Raw genomic sequence first — 19,248 nt, forward strand, 5'->3', positions numbered from 1 at the left:
AACTATGTTGTGTAAAGTTAACATAGCTAGTAAGGTGTCAGTAAAGGTTGAATGATTCTAGAAATAGTATTTTTCTATGTGGGTAACTGGTCGCAGTGGATTTATGTCCCGAACAGATGAAAAATAATGTTTGTTTTGATTCGCTATGAAAGTTTGACAGATAAAATGAGGGGTTCGTGGATTTTCCTATGTTTCGATGGGTACATCGATTAGCTCGGGACCTAAGATAGTACCAAAGCTGAGCCAAAAAGTACTAACATAGAGGTAACTCTAAGACTAGTAGGTCCCGAAGAAACGTGCTCAACTATTTGGCTCAGCTCTGGTACTATCTTCGGTCCCAAGCTTATCGATTCACCCCTCGAAACATAGGAAAAACCAATAACCCCTCATTTTATCTGTCTTTCATAGCGAATCAAAACAAACATGTAGTACTAGAATTTCGACTAGAATGGGATACGTTAATCGTTTGCTTGGTTTTTTTTTTTTTTTTTTTTTTTTCTTTATTTTAGAGATTTTTAGCCTGAGGCTAGTTCATCTCTATCGTTTGCTTGGGACCAATAGGCTAGTCAAGTAGTGAGCCAATTTAAAATCGTTAGTTTCGTATTGATTGTGGATTGTACTACCCAAGTAACCATAGGCACGTTATTTCGCCTTTTTGGCTATATACGGGCCTCATCAGAACTTGTAAACACTGGTATAGTCGTTGTTTAGCTGTATATAGCCAAAAAGGCGAAATATCGTGCCTATGGTTACTTGGGTATAGAGTTAACTCTAAGATAAGAAGGTCCCGAAGAAACGAGCTCAACTTTTTGGCTCAGCTCTAGTACTATCATCGGTCCCAAGCTAATCGATTCACCCCTTGAAACTTAGGAAAATCCACTAACCCCTCATTTTATATGTCAAACTTTCATAGCGAATCAAAACAAACATAGTGTAGTACTAGAATTTTGACTAGAATGGGGTACGTAAATCGATTTGCTTGGGACCAATAGGCTAGTCAAGTAGTGAGCCAATTTAAAATTGTTAGTTTCGTATTGATTGTTGATTGTACTGGCATTTTCACCAAATGTACTAGAATGTTTTGGTTCTATCTCTTTCACTCTACTCAAAACTGAAATGCATAAAAACATGACAAAATGTTACACTCTTTGCACGCTGTCAAAGATTATTGCACACAAAATCAACTTTGTTCAAATCAAAACAAAAATACTAGACCATCTGGGGGCTGATGGTACAAGCTTCTAAAAAATTCTATTACAGCGAACCACATTATTTTAATTGATTTCTTCGCCAGTCTGTCACTTCGTTTGTGGTATAACCTTCCCGGTACGGCTACCGGAACTTCGCACAGTGCAGTGGATCTGTACTAAATACAACGGGGTCTTAATGATCAAACAAAAATCAAACAAAATAGCAGTTATTGTGTTTTACCTGCTGTGCTTCTATCCGTCAATCTCTCCTCACACTTTTCGCTGTTGGCTATTATAGTTTCCACTATTAATTTCCGCTTTCTTTTTTTCCTTGATTTGATTTCCGTCGAACTTGTTTTCCGTGCTGAGCACCAATGCTACCGACGCCAGCGACCTGGACCCTACCTATCGACCCATCAACTTATGAACCGGGGACCAACGGCTTTAAACATCCCGGTGGTACCGACTGGGATTGAACCCTGGCCTGCTGGGGTGAGATGTAATCACGCTTACCACTACACCACCGGCGCCGCTAATTTCCGCTTTTGAAAACTGTGACTCTTTACTTCCCATACTTTTTACAATTGGTTCACTGTCCAAATTTAGCTATGATCAACCGTTTTAGGTTGATGGTCTTACGATCAGTGATTTTTAATTTGGAAGTTGAGTGAGTCATTGGGTCACTGCTCCAGGCTGTCGGCCAGTGACCCGGGCCATTCGTCGTTCATCGCCAGTTTGTCGTACCCATTATCGTCCATTCAAAATGGCCATCTCTATCGTCACCCCTCATGGCATGGCCTCTAAAAAGGCAGTTGTTCGTCCATGTGGTGGCGGGTTTTGCAAGTTTCGGTGAGGTGGATTTCTGCGTTCTATCTTTGCCTACCAGGGAGTTTTCCAATGGAGAAAACTGCACAACACTCACGAACACTACCTGCCACTATGTTACCACAATTTAACGGAAACTAAAAAATCCTCGAGACACGACGCTAACACTTACAAGTCTGTTCACAATATGTTCAATTTTTAAAAATTTGTTACAAATTTTTGATTAAAGGAGATTTGCAGGAAAGTTACGCGTCACATGACTCTCTCTCTCCCCGGCGAGGTGACAAATGCCACATCGTGTGAGGTGATTCTTCATTTGATTTGCACGGAGAGTCACCTCACACTCGCAGAATAAGGGGGATTGAGTTCAATTTGCTTTGTGGATCGGTCGAGAACGATTTTATCTGCCCGGCAACAAGAGAGATGCACTTGCATTTTCTTTTGTTATCGGACATAATATCAAGCATAGCAGTGCCGGTGGTGTAGTGGTAAGCGTGATTGCCTCTCACCCCAAAAGACCTGGGTTCAATCCCAGTCGGCGCCGTTGGGATGTTCTTAGGCATAAAATCTCTGATCACGCCTTCCTTCGGGGAAGTAAAGCCGTTGGTCCCCGGTCTATGAAATCATTTGACCGGGAGAGGGTAGGCTAAGGAGTAGTTGACTGGACAATGGATCATGGGGTAGTCAGTCTCTTATCACGTGAAGGCATACCTCCATACAAGCTTGCAATTGCTCATTACAGCTAAAATGCTATTTTTCGGATTTATGAAGCTATAAAATATTTTAATGGTAATTTTATTGACAAGATGCAAGAAGAGCAGATAAAGTATTTGTATGATACATAAAACATGTTAATTTAGCTTTCAGAGGATCACAATAGCGATTAGCTGTAACGATGAGCAACGTGATGAGCGAGCAATCAGAGATCATAAAATCGCTAGTTGTGACCTTCTGAAAGCAAAATTGATAAATTGTGTATGTCATACACAAACTTTACCACCCATTCTTGCTTCTTACAAATAAAAATTATCATTATAGTATCTCATAGTTTCATAATTCCAAAAATTAGCATTTTAGCTGTAATGAGAAATTGCAAGCCTACCTCCATATGGTCGTATGTCTTCCCGAAGGTCTTCAATGAGATTCATTCACTCTGCTACAACAAACCATCAAGCAGAACATTCACTCCGGTGAAGTCTTTGCAGACATACACAGTAAGAAAAAAAGTACCCAAAAGTAAGTTCTTTTCACTCATCTCGGCACTATAGTGCAGAATAGTAGGTAAAGCGGGTCAAAGTAGTTTTCATTTACTTGTGTACAATTCGTATGGAATTTGCCACTCGCTTTCTACCCAAAAGTAAGTTAGTTGTGCCCAAAAGTAGTTAAATATGATTATACTTAACGTTGGGTTCCCACACTTTACTATCCCTGTTGCACTGATGGTGGGTACCTTTCACATCACAAGTTACACGAATATTTTGGACTTTTTTTACCACCAATTTTCTTTCAGTTCCAATGAAACGTCAAAACCTGCTTAACAATTCTAAGAGGAGAGCAACTGACGAGGTATTGCACAGTGGTCCAGTGTAGGAATTTACCAAGGCATTAGTTGCAGTACACAAGTTTTAGTTTTTTTTTTTTGTTAGGTTCTTCGGTGAACTTCTTTTTGCTTAAATAGCTCCTTCTTTTGGTTGTTTTTAAAATTAGGAAGGTCCTCAAATTATTCGAAATGGAACTTTTACTTTATTTTATTTTATCATAGACATATGATTTTTGGCAGAGATGAGATGAGATGATTTCAATCTACTTTGTTGAAGAAATATTTTTGTCTATCTCTTAATGTTCTCATTTTACAGCAATCTTTCAAAATTTACTTATGATGTTTCAGGAAATAAAGCAAAAAAAAATGTATCAGAAAATGTTGTGATTGATTAAAGATAATGAATCTATAGATCGTCTATGCCAAATAGCAAATTGGTTGGCATAACTCGCTTCGATTTTAATTGATTTTGCGCATATGTTGGTTGATTTATTTTTTATTTTTTCGAAAAAATCATAAATTACACTACAATATACACTGACAGAAAAATAACTTTAAAATTGTGTTTCAAAGTTAAATTGTTAATTTCAACCACCTATGCCCTCAAATCAGGTGCAGAGTGTTAGATGTTGAAATGCTTAAAAGTATTTCTTTAGTTATTTTATATTTTTGTCAAATTTTTAAAAATAATCCAATTTTGTATTTTTTAAGCAAAATAATACCAAAAATGTATCATTTTTAATGAATCAGCTCATATTAACATTTCCCTAAGTCCTTCCGTTCTCAGGATGCAGGGTAGGAGGCAGCTCCCACACCTTGAACCTACCTATCGACCCATCAACTCATGAACCGGGAACCAACGGCTTTACTTCCCTTCCGAAGGAAGCCGTGATCAGAAATGTTATGCCTCAGAACATCTCGGCGGCGCCGACTGGGATTGAACCCAGGCCTGCTGGGGTGAGAGGTAATCACGCCTACCACTACACCACATGCGCCGCTATGCGTATATTTTAACAAAGAATGTTATAAAATAATAGTGTATGGAAGGGGGGGGGACTAAACTAATCATGCTCATTATGAGCGTTTCTATTCACTCGTCAGTATCCATGCGTAAAATATCTAAACCAAATTGTTATTATGCTGCAATGCTTGATAATTTCAATTACACCCTATTAGCATCCTATTGGTTTGGTTTATTGCATCATTTTTCATTTTCCGTTTCCAAACCATTTGTCTTATGAATGAATGATACATTTCCAAACATTTTGATAAATAAATTGTTGTTCAATTGACGCGTAAATAAACTCAAGTCGCGTAAGTAGTCTACCTAGACCCCGGGAAATGTTTTCCACACTTGGTGTTCTCAGTGCGATCGTTCATCACCATATGGATGATATCAAGTATCATCTTGCGCTGCGTGTTATTTATTTATTCATTTTTCTCCTTTTAAACGCAGTTCTCGCGTGACCGACCAGTGTATGTAGGAATAGATGCTACGCGAAAACTGCCAGAGTTTACTCTTAACGCAATCCGTTCCTTTTTGTACATACCTAAACCTCGTAGTAAGTTTGTCAGTAGCATTGGTTAAAGCGAATATCTATGCCTCTAACATTCAATGCCCAATTAACAACGTAATTCCAATCTTGAGCAGGATATATTATTTTACGCAAAGTCCAGCGATTGCGAAACTGAGGTAATGGCATATGTTATTGATTATGATTTTATGATTCAACGTTGTTATTTTAGCAGCATTTTACAAACAGATAGTTAGTCAATTGAGTCAAACTTAAACAGGTTTTAATAGTTAAAATGGATATGTAATTTTCCATGTAGGGTGGAAAAAGCAGACGCTTCTGATAGGTTAAAAGGGGACTTTACAAAGTACTAATCCAACCTGGTATTGATAGGAACAATTTCAACCAGTTGGTGTGTTTCGCAAGACATGCGGATAAAAACTGAACAAACAAAATCAATGGATCATATCATTCGAGTAATTAAAATTGACGACTCGAACTTTATCACGAGTTATATTTCAAGAGTAATAATCTTGAGATTTGTGTTCTTTAAATTGTGAAGTGTATAGTAAGAAAAGAAAGGATATACCATAACGTACTTAAAAAAAGGCATACAAATAAACACCTGACCGCTTTTCAAACTGCTTAATATATTAAATTTTCAATTTTTATGTAAAAGACCTCAGATGGTCTGAGTTCAATCTTTCAGTTTGGATATTTTCTCGAATTTATCCTTGGGCATAGAGTACACACCATATACATTGGTTGGCATACACACAGCCAATTAGCGTTATTTTGAGAAACCGCGTAAAAAACGATATTGTGAATGGTTATTGTGAAGGGTAGAGGTCAAAAACCGATGTCCAATTATATTTTGGAATAACATACCCATCAAAGCTCAATCATTGCATGGCTATGATGTTTGCCACCGTGGCCTACTGTGGGTGATTGAACTATTTATGTGTAGCTACACTAAGAACAATTTTCACGTCAATGCTACGTAAAAATATATGTAGATTTTTTTCCATCGTACTTTTCACATAAGAGCTACGTGGTTCTAATGTAGGGGCACTCATTTCATGAAGCTTAACCATCACAAGATTATCACATAGAAGTTACGTGATTTGGTCGGCAATATTCATTGGAGGATTCTAGTATCAATATTTTGACACTGTTTATACAAATATTTTCTTAATATGTAGATTAAATCTTTGCCGTATTCATAGTAGTAATATATAATAATATTCCTTTAATTTATTAATACATGCTAAATTCACTACATCAGTTTTTTTTTAATATTCGATACGAAGCACAAACAATCTGAACAATCATGGGGATGGGCCGAAGTACTTTTTTCCTTAGCGGAAGAAACTGCTGGACTGCTTGAAATCATTCTGTTGAGCACGATGAAACAGTCAGTTTGTTTTTGTCAAAGAGAAAAAAATAATCCATAATTTTATAGGTACTTACATCTGGCTATTATCTTTTAAAAATACCGAACAAAGGGTATCGTGATGCCGCCATGATTTGCAACGCTCTGAGTGTACCTACTTATCACTCTTTTTTTAGATGTGTAAATCACATAAGCTTTACGTGAAACGCACATAGACTCAGTGTTATGTGACAATCACGTACATTTCATTGATTATGTAAGTGTGTTAAAAAGGAACTCCATGTGAAATACAAGGAACATAACATACATTCTACGTGAGCTACATAAAATTGAGAGGAGAGGAAAAAGTGAGAGCTTAAGTGATTTTTTCACGTAGCTTCAACGTGTAAATTATTGTGAGTGTAGTCCCGGACTGATTCTTTATAAACTGTAAGTACCGTAAAACGGGGTATCTTTGATAATGCGGGTAACTTTGATAGTAGAATATAATGATTAAATTTACACTGTGCGGTATTGCCAAATTAGAAATGTTGGTTCCATTTTGTAGCTTAAGGTATAACCTTTAAGTAAATTAAAGTAAATGAATTTCCGATAAAGTAATCACAAATATAATATTGGTTTCTTATTGCTCATGATGATTCTGAATATATACTCATTCATAGTTTCTTATTTCTTGATCTAAATTGTTTGAGATTCACGCATGGTTTTCTACATTTATCGAGTATTATCAAAGTAACCCCAAAACAAAAAACCTGATGTTCGGTCACAAGACGAAAATGAATGTGCAAATCCAATAATTTCCGGTAATCATGTAACTAACGAATTGGCTCTTGGATCCTAAGTACTTGTTAAAAAATTAATTTGAAAATCATTCATTGTTGTAAACAATATTTAGAACATACTTCAAAAAACTATCAAAGTTACCCCGTTTTACGGTACCCTCTACTATCAGTTGCAATTTTATTAACATTGGGTAAACACATCAATAGTGGAGTTACGTTAGTGCAATGTATTCCTATAGTGGCTTATGGAGACTCCATAATCCACTATAGAAACTTACTTCCACTATTGGTGCGGTTACCCTACTAATAAAATCTCTCTCGTGATGCCTAGAAAAGGTAATCGGCTAGGCGAGGCGAGATGAGCTTGATATGTCAGGCAGCTCCCACACCTGGACCCTACCCCTATCGACCCATCAACTCATGAACCGGGGACCAACGGCTTTACTTCTCTTCCGAAGGAAGGCGTGTGATCAGAGATGTTATGCCTCAGAACATCCCAGCGGCGCCAACTCCAATTGTAAAAATAGCACTTAAGTCAACAATTTTAAAACGGTCTACATTGATTGACAACAAATTAATAAATAAACAACCAATCGATGGAATCTAAAGATTTTAAATTGGCTCACTACTTGACTAGCCTATTGGTCCCAAGCAAAATGATTAACGTACCCAATTCTAGTCGAAATTCTAGTACAACACTACACTCATAAAATTCGACACATTTTTATTGGCGAATTTCCATGTAAAATTCCACATGGTTATCCACACATAAACAGAATCCACTCACAAGAACACATGAAATTGATAAGTCAAATGAATAGTATGTGTGGTTACAAGTGAATTTTATGGTTACATATAAGAAGTATGAGTCCGACACATATATATCATTTGTTTATCACATTGCAAAAAATCATGTGTGGGACACATAATAATAATCGTTGAATTTGTATCAGTGTATGTTTGTTTTGATTCGCTATGAACGTTTGACAGATAAAATAAGGGGCCTATGGATTTTCCTAAAGAGCCTTAATTTATAAAGAGGCGACATCTTATCAATTTGACAGGTCTTCTGCTCGATTGGAATGACTTTTCTTATGACTTTGACAGATAATCGATTGTTCCAATTTTGACATGTCGTCTCTTTATAAATTCAGGCTCTTTAGATTTTCCTATATTTCGAGGGGTGCATCAATTAGCTTGGGACCGAAGAGAGTACCAGAGTTGAGCCAAAAAGGTGAGTACGTTTCTTCTGGACCTTCTGGGTTTAGAGTTACCTCTTTGGTGAAACCATTACGACAGTGTGATGAAATTACATTCAGGTAACAAAACTCTTTCTTCCATCCTATTCATCTCATAAGCTTTCTTTGAGTAGCTGAAATGCGTCATCGCTTAGCTTTCACCTGGCCACCTCTTTGGGTGCTCCGGAAATAACCTCCACGAGCATTCAAGGCCCTGGTATCCTGGTATCGTGTAGTAACTCGAGTATAACGGTAACGCGAACAAATGTTCCTTTACACGAAATACAATACAAGTAACTCCCAAAGTTGTCCAAGAAGTAACTCAGCAAACCATATCCATTTGTGAGAACAAAGCCGTACAACCAACAATCAATACGAAACTATCGATTTTAAATTGGCTCACTACTTCACTAGCCTATTGGTCCACAGCAAACGATTAACGTATCCCATTCTAGTCGGAATTCTAGTACTACACTATGTTTGTTTTGATTCTCTATGAAAGTTTGAAAGATAAAATGAGGGGTTAGTGGATATTCCCATGTTTCGAGGGGTGCATCGATTAGTTTGGGACCGAAGATAGTACCAGAGCTGAGCCAAAAAGTTGAGCACGTTTTTTTGGGACCTACTAGCCTAAGAGTTACCTCTATGGTACCAATTCGATCTTTTATTGCTGCTACCTGGAATGTGTCGGAATGCTCGCAGATTTGTGACCGCGATACCGCTTTTTGAAGGATCAAGAAGTACAAGTGGCTTACCTTCAGGAGACGCACATGGCATCATGCACAGTCCAAACATCGAATTTCAAGTGGTACAACGTTAATCAACAGACGAAAACAGGAGCAGACATGGGAGGCGGCACGTCAATACTTGTGCGTCGAGAGCTCATTGGAATGAATAAGTTCCAACGAGTCACGGACAATATTTGCATGCTACGAGTGCCGTTTTTTGGCACAGGATTATTCATATTCTCAATCTATGCAAAATCGGCTGGATCACGAGCAGACCCAGAGATAGAAAATTCATTCCGGTATCTCAACGGAACCCAAGTAACAATGTTGGTTTTATAAGGGTTCTCAAGACCGTGATTTAGACTTGTAGCATGCTTTAAAACCTCGATAAAACTTACAATGTTACTTAGGAATGAACGAGCAATAAAGGTCGAATGTGCTTATCATGGGGGATCTTAATGCTCACATTCGCTTCGCAGATCTGTTACCAGTGGACCGAAAAATCATCAGCAAGCAACTTTATCACTCCGAATGTAATGCTAATGGTGAAGCAGTGAAAGATCTTCTACGATTTCATAGATACAAACTATACAACACATTCAGCAGGTGTAACAGCGTCCTCACCACATGGTGTCAAGGATCTCGTAGATCGCATATTGACCACATAATCATGCCGGTAATTGACAGGTTCCAGTTACCAACATCCAGATGTATTGACGTTGCTCCAAGTTTTTCGGATCACAGGCTTCTTTTACTAAGTGTAAAACGTCACCAAGGGCCCATGCATTAATTATGTCACGCTAAATCGAGCAAAAAATTACCCCCTCCTCCCTATAGTGACGTTTTTCCTATACCTAATGCATTGCTTGTCACAAAATCTTAGAAACCCCCCCCCCCCTCCCCCCTTAGAGCGTGACATAATATATGCATCAACCCCAAGAATCAACTAACTCATCACGCACCGGTCACATACATACACTTGGAGGTAGTCGCTCAGCAGCGAAGCGTAAACTTACTAAACAATCATTTCCCATCGAGGGAACGATATCATCAAACGTTAACGAGTCAGCTGAGTGTAAATGAAGACATCACAGAAAACCCAACTACCATATATTAATGAGTAACTTATTTTACCAATTACGTAGTAACTGTTAGCTACTGTTAGCAGAAACTCATTGTTGTTAAAATAATTTACGCATTAATGAGTAACGCCACTTTTATTAAAAATGGGTTAACTTTTACTCATAAAAGGGTATTTGAATGTTACCGTGCAAGCGTAGGGTTTGTTTTCGTTTTGTTGTTTATTTTTACTTTAGAATGACAGTTCTTACAGAAAACAAAAAATCATCTCACTAACACACGCAAATCGCACCAATACGAACGCGCCTGGAGAGGACTATAGACGAGTGCACGAATGAATTTGAGTTCACTTGCTCAACAAAAAGTGACACAACACCGGGGCCCTGTTTACTAAAAATGAACACATGAATAATACTCGCGTAACATTTGAAACGGGCCTATCACCTTTTGTACAGAAAACTTGTTAAGCCCTTTTCGCACGAACCGAATACGCCCACGCAAACTAACAACACCACCGGGTAGGAGAAATTCTCCCCTTCCCGATAGTGCTCTTGGTTTACGTAAGCATATTTCGGTTCTCGTGAAAAGGACCTTGCAAGTTGTTTAGAAAAATTGATAATCCATTTTCAAATGTTATGCGAGTATTATTCATGTGTTCTTTTTTAGTAAACAGGGCCCCGCTGTTGTGTCACTTTTTGTCGAGTGAGTGAACTCAAATCCATCCGTGCACTCGTCTATTGAGTTCTCCAAGCAGGATCTCACGAACACTAATCTAATAATATAATTTTACACACACTAGTGTATACTGCCATGTACACAGTAATAATAAAACACCCATTTATGAGTAAAAGTTAACCCATTGTCAATAAAAGTGGCACTACTAATAAATGAGTAATTTATGATGCCAATTAAGTAGTAACTGTTAGCTACTGTTAGCAGAAACTCATTGTTGTTAAAATAATTTAGTCATAAATGAGTAAAGCCACTTTTATTACAAATGGGTTAACTTTTACTTATAAAAGGGTATTTGACTGTTACCGTGCAAGCGTAGGGTTTGTTTTCGTTTTGTTGTTTATTTTTAATTTAGAATGACAGTTCTTACAGCAAACAAAAAATTTCTCACAGCTAACAAAAAATTTCATCTCACTAACACACGCAAATCACACCAATACGAACCCGCCTGGAGAGGACTATACACTGAAACAAATCGACATGTACCGTTTATTGGCTCCATCTTATAACATAGCAATGTCAGGAGATTTATTCATTCTATGTAATGATTGATAGATTCCAATGGATTATCACTTAAAAACTATGACTGCGATATGGAATGATTTCTATCGTAATTTCACATACTTAGTACTTGATAATACTTTGCTTCGAACGTGGTTAGCGATAGGTAAGATGTATATAAATATTGTCTGATATATTTCATGGTGAAAAACTGTTGATATGTCATGGGTGGGAACAGGCATCTAGAAACTAATGGAAAATCATATAAGTTTGCACTATGAGCAAATCGAGTAAAATGTACCTGTTTTCATGATGAATATTGCTCACTAAAAGATATATCATATAAGATAATCATGTATATTTTATTGGAGTTGCTTTTAACGATTTTTGACGTTTGTTGATATGTCGCGTGTAAACAGACATGTAGAAACTATTGGACTGTCATTTAACTTTGCAGTATAGGAAAACATGTATATCTCATTGGAATAGCTTCCTTTGATTTTTGAGGTTTGAATATTGTAAAAAGATCTATCCCAATCATTAAATAGTCATATAGATTTGCCTTTAAAGAAATCCAACAGCAAACATTTGTTTTGGTATGTTTTTCTGGGATGAACATCGCTCCCAATAAAATACATCTTACATAATTGTTCTTTATAAATTATTGAAACAATTTTCAACTATGTTATCGTACACTCATTAGAATGATTAGTCGAACTAAATATTGCTAACAACAATGATACTGTAATAAATAATCATTGTTTGTTATTGTTTCATAAGATAAGGGGTTCAGGAAAAGAATGTTTTGAGATTGAAAAAAAAAATGATTCTACTGCAATATTTATTTGCTAAGATTCTAATTGTAAGCCTTCTACACGGCTAATTCAGATTCCAGCACTAGTACTCGAACTTCATGAACCAGTTCCATGAACTCATATAATGTAGTCGTTGTTTTATTGCACACAGGAGCATTAATAATGATTTGAATACACGACACCACTGAAACGGAGCATATATTGGTCAGTGCTATTTTTCTTCACTCTAGCAAAACGAGCATTACTATGTCACACTACAGAATACAGTGTTGCCCACAATACAGTTGCTTAATCTTGCCATAAGATTATCAATCTCTTAAACAATTAATAACTATTTAATTTGACGTTTGGTTGAAAAACGATTTTCTGCAAATTTGTAGCTGATAAAAATTCCCATAAGAATAGGAATAGAATTTATTAACAGTACAATATGTGAAAAAGCTAAAACACAATGAACAAAAAGTTTTGTTTTCCCATAGTAATTTCCATAACTTCAAATGATTTGTGCCAAGTCAGTTTCTTATCAAATGAGTTTAAACTTTCGGAGGCTAATCAGGACCCGAACACTGTGGAGCGAAAATTTCAAATTTTGCATCAGTCTAATGGATACTAACCATTTACGCCATGCCCGCATTCAGTTAAACATTATGAATGCAAAATCAGTAATCAAATTGATTTTATTGAAAGCAAGATTAGTTTTCCATTTGATTCAACAGTGTAAAAGTTTGCTCTCATTTTTGCTGTGTTTACCGTTAAGTCAACCAAAATGAGATCAACTGGAGTATTCAAAATAAGTTACATCGTAACAGCAAATTTTGATTTCAATTTGATCTCCAGCTTTGCTCGGGTTATGGAACACCTTCGAAAACTTTCGCTACAACACACCAGAACCAAAAAACAAACAGGTAGGTACATAGCTATAAGAGAATGGGAGCAGTGTGGAAATATCGAAAAAAGTTCATTATCACAAGCGAGATGTTTTCACTAGGGAAATTATCGATGAGAATTTCGCAAAGCGGTATTTCTCGAGCGAACATTCTTGTTCTAACAAAAAAGTTCGCTCGGGAAATACCGCTTAGCGAAATTCCCATTAATTGAGAGGAATTAATATCACTCCCACTTTGACTCACCTGCAAGAGAGAGCGTATGTTAAAGATAATTTTTACTGTAGCACAAATTTTCGTTCCAGATATGTGATGAAATATATCCTCGTGAACTTTTTTATTGGTAACTCGTTAGCAGTCTTTGAATAGTTTGAATTGCTGTTATGAGTAATGTAAAACAAGAGTTACCGAAAGTGAAAACCTTACAAATGTGTATTAAATGCATCCTAAATGTATACTTCCACCAATTAAAACGCACGCTCCTACATGTATGCAACCTAAATATCATCATGCATAAAGCATAACACCTATTCTAGAAAAAGAAAACATCAGCAGAGTAGCTGAAACAAGCTCCCGGCAAGGTGACGGATAACTTTTGTTTCGAGTACCCACTTGCAAATAGTAGATGTCGCCACACAACGTAAACAAAGGGATTGTCCTTATCTGCCGCAACGGTATTTTTCTATGTGAAACTAACATTTTGTTTCGCCATGTGTGGATGTCAAACAACATGCATATGAAAAGAGCGAAAATACTTTCGAGGTGAAATGAAATAAATCTAATCGAATTGAAACCGATTGGCGGTGGTTCGTTTTCTTACATAATAGAATGGCAGTACAAATACTTTGCATTTGCATTTAAGACCTTCGACAAATGTACAGAGAAGACCGTTGGAAACTAACGATTTTAAATTGGCTCACTACTTGGCCTATTGCTCCCAAGAACATCTATAAGCGTACCCCATTCTAGTAGAAAATCTAGTACTACACTATGTTTGTTTTGATCAATGTTGCAAATTTTCGCATCAATGAAAACTCAGTACCATTATTTGAGAGATACAACTCACAATGTTCACTTTCCAACCAGGCTCTCACTACGAATAGGACAGAGGCAATAACAAAAATATTCCGACTCAACTCAGTGGGAGAATAGACAAATGCTGAGAATGTGTTCATCTAACCAGACTTTCTCTCTCTCAGTAATTGAGCTTAGTCGTTCTGATTCACCATGCTTCTAACTCGAGGTCTGAGTCAGAGTGTGCTGATAGAAACAAATTGAGTTAGAGTGAGTCTACATGTTCGTTGAAGCAGATGTACCTGGGTACGTTGATAAAGGGGCAAGGGAAATAAAACAACTTTATAGTAAGCGTGCATAGGGGCGACTGTTGAACCTGAAAATAGATTCAGTGTCATGTCGGGGTCGCCACATTTTTGCAATAAACGCACAATGCATGGATGAGAATGAGAATGTTGAAATTATTCATTCGGGTAAGTACAGAAACAATTATTTTTAAAACTGAAAAAGAAATATAAAAAAATCTTTTATGATTTGCATTACAAATTATGTAACGTATGTGTGGAAAGGGTGATTTTTCGTTACTTATTATTACATAGGGGGCGGGAAATATAGGGCCAGATGGAACAAGAGTGCCACCGAAATGAAAACTGTATATTTACATATTCTACATAGTTGTTTGCCATACAAAAATACATATTCAAACGGCGCCGGTGGTGTAGTGGTAAGCGTGATTACCTCTCACCCCAGCAGGCCTGGATTCAATCCCAGTAGAAATCCGCGTAAAAAAACCGTGTAAAAAAATCGCGTAAAAAGCGACTCTAGTGTATAACGATAAACCGTGTTAATTCTGAAATCGGCGAAAAAAAAACCAAAATCCGCGCAAAAAAAAAAACGCGTAAATTCCGAAATCCGGATAAAAAAACCGTGTAAATTCCGAAATCCGCAAAAAAAAACCGCGTGAAAAAAAACCGTGTAAAAAAAAACCGCGTAAAAAGCGACTCCAGTGTATTCACAAATTAGACATTTGCAGGAGTTTTTTAGTTATTAAAAAACACCTAAAATATCACGTGCTGCCACATGTTTTTAAAACTTTTCGGCAGTAAAATAGGTATAGATTCAGAATCCTTCCTAGAATTTTACGCCAATTTGCGCCGGAAATAGTTATTTGAGGAGCAAATACCCCTAAAAATATCGATTATTCACGAATAACTTTTTTGTTTCAAGAGATAATTATTTACAATGTTCAGCAAAAGCATGTGTTTAAACATGCAAAATATAAATGTAGAAGAAACTAAAATTGTAGGATGCCTAGAAAATCAGTTATGTTAAAAAGTATGATTTAAAGGCGCATTTCACGAAAAATGATACATATCTCGTAATTTATAAGAGCTAGAAATTTTGAGTGTTAAACAAAGTTGCTTAAAATAACATTTGCTACAACTTTGTGCTAGACGTTAAGTCTCTATCTAAATCAGATAAAAAAATATATTTTTGATCTCACTTTAAGGTAGATTAATCACCAAACCGTCTACATCAAAAGAAGTTAGCGTTAGCGCAAAACCATCCATTTGTTGCAAACTATTTCGCCTACCCGCAGAAAAATTTAGGTGTTTCACCAATGAAACAGAACGCGGACTGCGGCAGGCAGAGAGAAAAAGAAACTTTCTTTCTCTCTCTTTGTCGTGTCTCCGTATCCGTACATAATAACCAGTAAAATCTTGCTCAACCATTGACTCAGTCAATCAGTGATTCAAGCCACCTGAAACTCGAGCGGCACTCACTCAGTGCCCGAGTTTCCTCGGTATCGGCTTGGATTTGTGCATTTCATAGAATGAACGGATAAAGGCGTAAACCTTAAGGGCACTCTTTCGCTCTTCTCTTGAAGCGGTAGGTGACTGATGAACAGAGACAGTTTTGGTTTGTAGTTCTCTCCAGTGGAGATTATTGTCGGTTTCAAATCGCGGCTTCTCTCATCAATCAGCAACATTGGTTTTGATTAGCTAAGAAAGTTTGACAGATAAAATGATGTTTTGAGGGGTGCATCGATTAGCTTGGGACAGAAGATAGTACCAGGGCTGAGCCAAAAAGTTGAGCACGTTTCTTCGAGACGTTCTGGTCTTATACCTCTATGGTATTATTAAAGGAAATTAATCAGAAATACATGCAGTATCTATGATGTAAAATATTATATTGCAAGAAATGAGCATTGTAAGTAACTATTTACCTCTTTTTTTCCTTGTCGGGTATTTTTGTGATATAATCCCCATTTTTTTTTTCTTTAGCTATATCAAGATACCGTATCACTAATATTAGGAGTAATCACCATCGTTTGACTAACAGCACAGCATTACACTTCGAATAAAGTGCATTGCCGTACTAGGAGTTGTTCTCCAAATGTCAAAGGGTCCACACATTTTGAAATTTCCCCCTTATGATTCAGAAATATTGAAGGAGGTGTGACAAAAGTCAAAATTATTATTTTCTCCAGCTTTGTTTATTTCGAAATGAGGTAAATATTTATACGGTTGATTTATAAATAAATTTCATATGGCAATCATAGAAAATACACATTTTGTACCAAAGTAGACTCTTTCGCTAAAAGTAATCCTCCAGATATTTTTTCGATCAGTCCATTTAAAATAAAATTTGATTATTATGAATGTAATCACTACATATTTCAATAGAATAAACATATTAATTATAAAAATATATAATTATTATTGTTGTGGTCTCAGTGCCAGGGTTTCTTCCACTCATTGGCTATAAAAAAATGTTTTTCGGAATTATGAAATCATTAGATGTTATTATGATATGTTGTACTTGTAAGTTAAATGAAGAGGTTGTCAAGTATGTCTTTGACACATGAAAGCTGTCAATTTCGCTTTCAGAGTGTTACAATCAGCGATTTTATGATTCGTGAGCGTTCAAGAGTGAGTGCTAGCTAGTCGTAAAATTGCTAATTATAACTATTTGAAAGCGAATTTAACAGGTTTTATGTTTCATACACATGCCTTTCAACCTCTTCTTGTACCTAACAAGTACAAAATATCATTATATTATAACATCCAGGGTTACTTCCACTCACTTCGCTATAAAAAAATATTTTTCTGAATTGTGGAATCATTTGATGCTATTATAATAGTTTGTACTTGTCAGAATCAAGAAGAGGTTGGAAAGTATGCATTTCACACATAAAACCTGTCATTTTCGCTTTCAACGCGGCAGAATAAGCAAATTTATGACTCGTGAACGTTCACTCAGAGTGAGCGCTCACGAATCGTATAATCGCTTATTGTGAAGCACTGAATGCAATAATGACAGGTTTTATGTATCAAACACCTAGTTTACAACCTTTTCTTGTAACTTACAAGTACTAATCATCATTATTAAACCTAATGATTTCATAATACCGAAAAACAATTGTTTATAGCAAGTAAGTGGAAGCAACCATGATAACATCTAATGATTCCAAAATTTCGAAAATATTTTTTTTATAGCAAAAAATGGAAGCAAGCCTGCTCAGTGCAAAAACAATTCGGAGGGAGGAGTCTACTTTGGTGCAAAATGCGCATTATTATTTAGTGAAATATTTATAACAATTCATCTTTAAAATACGGCGGGCGCGAGCTTCAACAAATTTTCATATCCAGTATTTTCCTTACCACTGTGACACCTATTGACGTCCTTCGAAAAGTGCTTATTTACTCACCTATGCTTAATGGTTTCACCCTCATCGGTAATGGTCGTTTGATTTGTACTGTATCCGAATTCTCACATTGTACAGCATTAGTTTGCTCAAAATTTGAGGGTGGTGTTGTATAAGAATTAATGCCACGACTTTTTAAATTTGCTTCGTTAGAGTCACTCAATTCTTTTAAACCACAATCACCACATTCGGTCAATAATCTCAACTGTTGTGAATGGCTAGATATATCAGATAACAAACGCTCAACACTAAAATTTATATGATTCGTACACATAATATATCACTTTTCTACACTTTATCATTTGGAATTGATTTAATATGTTTCGATTCCTTAAACATAAGGTGCACGCTCGGCGGTCGATAGTGAACTAACACTGGATTTTCAAGCGTCTGGTTATATTCAAAAATAAACCATATTGAGTTAGGCGGAGCTACAGAGTAAACAATAAACAAACCAGTCAAGGGTTGCTCTCGGATTTGAATATCCACCGACAGTTGCATTTCTTCAGGGGATAATAATGGTATTTTTTTAACATACACACTTAGATTATTTTACAGGAGTCAGTATTTTTACTGGGTTTTTGAATTGCTGAAAAAGTCGGTAAAAATTCACATGAACGTTATGCGTAAGGAACCATTAAATCGACCAATTTGATTTTCTATCATTAAAAGTGATTAACAGAATTAAGTCTGTACAAGTTCGGAATACATTTTCTATTTTTTTTTTTTTTTTCACAGTAAAAAATCTTTTACCGAACAGTTTTGCAATTCAAAAACCCAGTAAAACTTTACTGACTGGACGACTGTGTACAGGGTGTTTGGTTCCGGGTTTTACATATTTTCAGGGTAGATAGGGCTCCTAAAGTTATGAAAAAATCCCCATGAAACATAGGGTCGGAAATGACTGCTAAGTGAGTTATTCAACATTTTTTGTTTTTTTGTATTGCCAACTTTGGTTAGCTATATTTTTTTAATCTTAATTTGGTTTTCTGATTTCAACATACCAAATGAAAGATTAAAGTCTTATCTATCAATACTCTTTGAATAAGAACTCGATTAAAGTTAACTATCATACATTAAAATTGAAAAGTATGTGGAAAGTACCAAAAAAACTGGTAAAAATTCATACATTTTAGTGTTTTTGAGTTGAAAATTTTCATTTCTGTTTATTTAGTTGTTCTACAAAACATTTTTCATGCAGTTCCCTAGATTTATGTCTTTGGTAGTAACCTTGTAGGCTTTATGGTTTCTTCGTAATTATTGATTTAAAACAGCGATAAAAACTTGTGACGTTTTCATAAAA

General features: G+C 36.2%; 1 protein-coding gene across 1 annotated transcript in view; it reads right to left on the bottom strand.

Moving 5' to 3' along the window:
* LOC135704895 (homeobox protein Dlx4a-like) overlaps positions 1-18,292 on the bottom strand; it is a 28,663-nt gene extending 10,371 nt beyond the window's left edge. The window contains exon 1 of the mRNA XM_065226436.1: positions 17,949-18,292. Within this exon, the coding sequence (XP_065082508.1) occupies positions 17,949-18,219 (271 nt within the window). The 5' untranslated portion in view covers positions 18,220-18,292. The remainder of the gene's footprint in view (positions 1-17,948) is intronic.
* Between the last annotated feature and the right edge of the window lie 956 nt (positions 18,293-19,248).

The sequence above is a fragment of the Ochlerotatus camptorhynchus genome, unplaced genomic scaffold, assembly GCF_037179485.1.
Source record: "Ochlerotatus camptorhynchus isolate MF236.1 unplaced genomic scaffold, CSIRO-AGI_Acam_v1.1 ptg000250l, whole genome shotgun sequence".
Lineage (NCBI taxonomy): Eukaryota > Metazoa > Arthropoda > Insecta > Diptera > Culicidae > Ochlerotatus > Ochlerotatus camptorhynchus.